The sequence below is a fragment of the Bombina bombina genome, chromosome 2 (assembly GCF_027579735.1).
Source record: "Bombina bombina isolate aBomBom1 chromosome 2, aBomBom1.pri, whole genome shotgun sequence".
Taxonomy (NCBI): Eukaryota; Metazoa; Chordata; class Amphibia; order Anura; family Bombinatoridae; genus Bombina; species Bombina bombina.
The window spans coordinates 322049018-322055583 of NC_069500.1; the positions used below are offsets into that span (position 1 = coordinate 322049018).

Here is a 6566-nt window from a genome sequence, read left to right on the forward strand (position 1 = left end):
AGGACTTTCGTCAGTCATCTTCCTTGTTTGTCCTGTTTTCTGGTAAACTCAAGGGACAGAAGGCCTCAGCTGTTACTCTTTCCTTTTGGTTGCAAAGTCTGATTTGCATGGCTTACACTGAAATGGGCCATCAGCCTCCATCCCAAATTACGGCACATTCTACATGTGCAGTGTCCACTTCTTCGGCCTTCAAGAATGAGGCTTCAGTTGAACAGATTTGCAAGGCTGCTACATGGTCTTCCTTACACACTTTCACAACATTCTACATATTTGATGTGTTTGCCTCAGCAAAGGCATCCTCCTGGTAATGAGGACTGCCTTCCCTACTTCCCTCCCTAACATTCATGTACTTCACAGCTTGGGTATAGATTTCCTATAGATTGTTTTTGTGGACTCTCACTGCCATTAGAAGGAAAATATAATTAATTTTTACCTGATAAATTAATTTTCTTCTTGGCAGTGGGAGTCCACGAACCCACCCTGTACTCTCTCTACTTTTCCTTATCTTCGGCTCAAACTACTGAAAGGGTAGGGGAAGTGGGAGGGATGCTTCAATGTTCTGTTTGATGTGTCGTTGCTTCCTCCTGGTGGACAGGTGAAGTATTTCCCACATGTTATGAATATTTTCGTGGGCTCTCATTGTCGAGAAAGAAATGACTTATCAGGTAAGCATAAATTATATTTTTTCATTGGTTTTCTTAGTTAGCCCAGTTCTATGAGAGCATAATGATGCAGGCTTAGGAGCATGAACACACACAGCTCTGCTTTATCTTACTACATCTCACATTCTGGTATTTATTAAACAGTGGCAGGGCACCACAGCAACAAACTAAACACTGACTGCAGCACTGGCCAAAGTCTCAGTCAGTGGGCGGGGCCAAAGGTATCCGGCGGTCCACACATTCGCTCTATAAGACGCACAGACATTTCCCCTTACTTTTGAGGGGGGGGAAAGTGCGTCTTATGGAGTGAAAAATACGGTATATATATATATATATATATATGTATTACTAGTTAAATGTCCAGTCCATCTATTTGTCCCTTAATTAATCTGGAATTACCCTTAGGTTATTTTGAGTATTTTTCATGTGCTGTATACTTCTTCACTTTTATTATTGCATCTCACACATTCTTATCACATTTTATGCTTTGTCATTTACAGGCCGAGAGAGCCATTCAGCAGACTGAGCACTATGGATACAAACCTCTAGGACTATAATGAACTTCTCAAAAGTCATGAAATCTTATATTTACTTTCTTAAAAGAAGAAAAAAAAAATCACTTTTTAAAAAAAAAAAAAAATCGTTTTAAGTTGGACACAAAATTCACCATGATTTGGAATCCTACACCGATTACAACCACTTTTACCTGTTCAATTCCTCGGACTCAAGAATTGGAAAATTTGTGTTATTTGTTTTTTTATCATTTATTTTATAAATATATATATAAATATATAAATATATATATATTATTTTTGGTTGATGTTTTAGAACTTTTTCCTTGTGAGTTTGTACATGCACAAGAACTGTCTTTTCCTGATGAAAAAAAGAGATATATATTTTTTCAATAAAATAAACAAGAAAATATTAATATTATTTTTATCTGTTGGCAGTTAGGCCACGCAAAAAAATTACACAAAAGATGTGGGAGTGATCAGGAAATAATTCTGATTTCTTTTTCTGTCTCTTTAAAAAAAAAAAACTAACAAAAATGGCATACCACTCACCAGTCATAATTACAATTCTCGATAATTATTCATTGTGTTTATTTTAATAATAATATCTTTAAATCATTATTATCCTATTTAAACAGCAAGCAAGTATCAAGACCTTTTTTTTTATTTTTATTTTTTTTATTTATAATTAAAAAAAAGTAAAATGGTGTGCTTAATTATGTGCACATAGATTTAGGGGACAATTAAGCTGCATTCACAGCTTTTGAGGCTTTGGGAGCAACAATTTAAGAAGCAGAAACTCCGTATTTTGTCTATTTGCCACCTTAGAAGTGACGAGGCACTCATTTGTGTGCAATGCTAAATTTCAACATCCGATGCAGCACTGCAAGTGGCGATTTTAGGCGGACAGGTTCTCTGCTTTGCAAACATGTTCGCCTGCAATCTTGATAAATTTTGCCCTAACACTCACATACATTTAAGTAAAACGTACACACACCATTACCTATTTTGATGTTATATTCACTATGTATATTATATATACATAGTGAATATACATGCTTCTTAAAATATATGTATGTGTTTTCTTTTTGGCCATATTGAATCAGTAAAATATGTTTCAGGCTCCAATGGATATGATGCTAATATAGACTCCGCCCTTTGGTCTTGAATATATGAATTCATTTTCCTGTTGAACAACCATATTTGTATCGTACCGTAGTCAATAATTACTAATTAGAGTAGGTCACGTGCACACAGCTATCAAAAAGTAACTTGTTGTACTCTAACCTGCAGTCTGTGGAATAACCAGTTGGTGTCAGTATTGTGACACCAAACACAAAAAAAAATTAAAGAGGCAGAAAAAGCTAATTTAACTCATCTTTGGATAATACTACTGTAGAAAATAATACAAAAAAAAAGACTATGGTCAGACAGCTGTTTTTGATGAAACTCTGGTCTATAATAAGCTCAGGGTAACACCTGCCTTTGGTAAAGATATGTGACAATTTAAACGTTGGATCAGGTGCTTTGTATGGTCACTAAAAGAAGTGTTGAAGTTTCACAGAGAATTTTAAAACCGCAGTACTGAAACATGGAATTTGTATTTCACTAAATCTTAGAAGTCTGCAGAAGAATAACTAGTGTAATCTTATGTTGTTCTGTTAATCCTCTATATCTATACTTTCAGTACTACCAGAGACCAGTTTTAATTGGCCTCAACCCTTTGACTACCAGAGACATCTGCAAGCATTTATATTTACTGTTGCAGATCTTTTTGGCAACCAAGTGGTTAAGCACTGAAAGACTTATTGCTGCTAACATAACTAGATTGATTTGTAAATAGTGCTGGATACATGACAGGATTCTATAGTATCTTTTCTGTCTGAAATAATGTGGTGAAATAGATGCATCTTTTTATATGAGAATAATGCCCACATTTTTAGGGCAACCTGATCAATTTAATATTTTATTATTTTAGTTCCTACCTATAGGGATTTTGTGAAATGAAGTCCTATTTTTAAATTATATATATATATTTCAAGTCCCAGGTAACTGAGAGATAAAATTTAGTAAATGTTATCTTGAACCAACTGGTTCTCTATCCCAGAAAAGAAAACAATATTTTGAAATTTGTTATTTGGCATATCTTGGGGTTTTTTAATACTACACTTTTCCATTAAGGATATAAATTATTAATTAAGGGCCCTGACATATTTTTAGCATGTGATTGAAGATAACCAGTCAGAATGAATATTTTTGTGCCATGCACTTACTGTAATAAGTGCCTCGTGTGCTACTTTGCAACTATGAAACAAATATTCTGATTGGTTAGAACAATTTACACGAGCTGATCTAAAGTAGCAGATTTTAGTTTCTTTCTTCTTCAAGAGGATATAATTAAGCAAATCACTACATTATAAAAGTTGTTTCTACCTTCATTTTATTTATTATAATTTTTTTTAAAGTAAAGAATACATTTTGTTTGAGGGAACAATGGCTGAAAATTCTAAATGCAATTAAAATTTGTGTTAATTATAATTTTTATTTCTGCGTTTGGTACTGCAGCTTTAACAGGATTCCTGTAGCACTTAAGAATATAATGTAATAAAGCAAAGAGATTTTGGGATAAACCATTTGAGTCAAAACAATATATTGTTTTCAAATCAAAGTTTCTCTTCAATAATCAGCAATATGTTTAGTGCTGTTTGTAAAAAGCTAAAAAAGAAAAACAACAAGAACCGTGTTTATGTAATGTGTATATGTGTGCCTTTTCATTTATGGAAATGTTCTCAGAATATTTATTTACTAATATATTTATCTTAAGACAAGTCTTATGTTGAGTGTTATTGGGATAATCAATGAATATTTCTAACACAAAAAAACTTCTTTTTTTTTGTAACTGTCCAGAAAATGCACATGGATGTAGTGTTTTTTTGACCAAATTATGATTATAAAAGAAATTAATTTTAGTACTATACTTTTTTTTTTGTAACAAAGTGTACAAATGTCAAAAATACAATTTTACCAAGAAATTTGCAATATTGTCCATCTGTTTTTGTATATATTTTTTTTTTATACTTGTTTATGGTTTTAAGAAAAAAAATTGCAGGTTTGTGCTGCACATTTCAAGCACCATATTTGAAGTGTCATTGAATACTGATCAGAGTAATTTGCTGTAGTCACATATTCATCGAAGTGATAGTAAATCCTAGCGTTTAGGAAACGCTAGGATTTACCAGTGGAACAAATAAAGAGGACGTTCAGTCATGAAGTAAATACTTCATGCTGAAAGCTTCTTTATTTGTCTGAAGCGTTCGCCGCGCTGGGCTGCCTGAGGAGCTCAGCACAGCGAACGATTCAGACAAATAACGGAGCTTTATCCGGCATGGCACCAGCTATTGACTAAGAGGTGTAAACATCACCTCACAGCAAAATAGCGTTCTGCCGTGGTCTGCCTGAGTAGCTCAGTGCGGAGAACGCTTCAGACAAATAAAGGAACTTTCAGCATGAAGTGTTTTATACTTAATGACTGAAAGTCCCCTTTATTTGTTCCACTGGTAAATCGTAGCGTTTCACAAACGCTAGGATTTACTATCACTTTAAGGTAAGTTTGCTGTCCAGGAGAAGCAGTCTGAATCTGTTTTACTTATCTGAAACTGGAGCAACATTAAAATCATTTTTATATTGAGCAATGCATTGCAAAACTCTTACATATGTAATGTATTTTTTAAAATCATTTAAACTTAAATTTTCATCTGTAGGTGCAGATATAAGTTCCTGCACTGATTAAAACATCACTGTATAGCAAGGGACTAGTTCAGGGCTTAGGATATCTGGGAGGAGGGTGCAAAAATGCACACACTTTAGAGGTAAATTACAAGAAAACAAAGTATATACAATACTCCGCTAGAATTAAACTTGTTGCGCTCATATTACAACAAGTTGAAAGTAAACGGTTTTTGCTCCAGCAGTAAGCCAACTAGAGCAAAAAGCCGAAGTTAGAATATTGCATGAGTGTTCACGTATTGCCCCATAGAAGTCAATGGAGAAAAATAAGTGGGGGAAAAAACACCCCACTCTCATGCAAACACAATCACATATTCTCATTAGTGATAACCTGACTTAAAAATATGACAATTTCATATTCCAATGTTCTTTACATAACTGAATATATTCCATTTATTCATAAATACATATTTCTACATATATCACCGGAACGGAGCGGTGTCTGTGAATCCCTGCAGTTTGTTGGCTTATGTGCAGTTGCATTCAGAGTCTCCTAGAAGCGTTAGGCACCTCTGTTCTGCTGAGTTGTAGAGGTTTCATGTTTTAGTTCGATTTTGTCTGTTATTCATTATAATGCTTAGCCTTAAAATCTTAAAGTTTTAAAGCAACAGTAGTTTTTCTTTTTCACAAATTTAATTTTTCCTTTTGGGTTCAAATTTTCAAGATGTACATGGATGATGAAAATGTTGTTTTTAATAACTGTTTACTATGGGTAGAGGGAGGCACAAATTGTTTCTCCTTTGCAATTTTGTTCTACATGTTTAGCTAGAAAACTAGAATGTAAAGAAAAGTTATTGCCCTATGAGCCTAATGTCTCTAAGGATGATGCTGTTCAGGCAATGCCACAGCTTTCTCCTCAAACGTCCCAAACCTTAATGGCGTCCCTTACAGTGCCCTGCGGTTCCTCTCAGCCTCCTGGATGAGTTTATTTGCCTGAAGATTTTGCTGCTCAGGTATCTTCTGTGGTATCTGCGGCATTATCTGCTTTCCCTATGCTAAAGGGAAAACGCAAGAAGATAATTAGAGATTCAGATAGTAAGGTTTTTGTTCCAACCTCTGCTACTCAGGTAGCCCGCCCTCATAAGTCTGATGAGGAGGATACGTCGGTAGCCTCTGAGGGTGAAATCTCAGATTCGGACAGTATAATTTCTTCATCTGATGCGGAAGTAGTATCCTTCAGATTTAAGCTTGATCACCTTTGTGTATTGTTAAAGGAGGTTTAGGCTACTTTGGACGACTCGATACTCCTGTTGTGGTCAACCCTAAGAAATCTAGTAAACTTAATAAATACTTTGATGTTCCTTTCACAGTGGAAGTGTTTCCTGTTCCAGACTATGCAACAGAAATTATTGCACAGGAATGGGAGAAGCCGGGGATTCCCTTTTCCCCGTCTCCTGTCTTTAAAAAGATGTTTCCTGTCGCTGACTCCATTAAAGATTCATGGCGCACGGTGCCTAATAAAAAATGGGCCATTTCTACTCTGGCTAAGAGAACTACTATTCCTATAGAGGACATCTGCTCTTTTAAGAAACCAATAGACAAAAAGCTGAAGGCTTATTTGAAGAAGATGTATGTTCATCAAGGTCTTCAATGGCAACCTGCAGTT

The 6566-nt window shown here is 34.9% G+C and overlaps 1 protein-coding gene across 2 annotated transcripts in view; it reads left to right on the forward strand.

The window, feature by feature from the left end:
* The window catches only part of ZNRF3 (zinc and ring finger 3), a 336577-nt gene extending 332371 nt beyond the window's left edge, over nt 1-4206 (forward strand). For both annotated transcript variants that reach the window (XM_053701670.1, XM_053701671.1), the window contains exon 9: nt 1163-4206. In XM_053701670.1, coding sequence (XP_053557645.1) covers nt 1163-1188 — 26 coding nt within the window. In that variant the 3' untranslated portion in view covers nt 1189-4206. The remainder of the gene's footprint in view (nt 1-1162) is intronic.
* The last annotated feature ends 2360 nt before the right edge of the window (nt 4207-6566 follow it).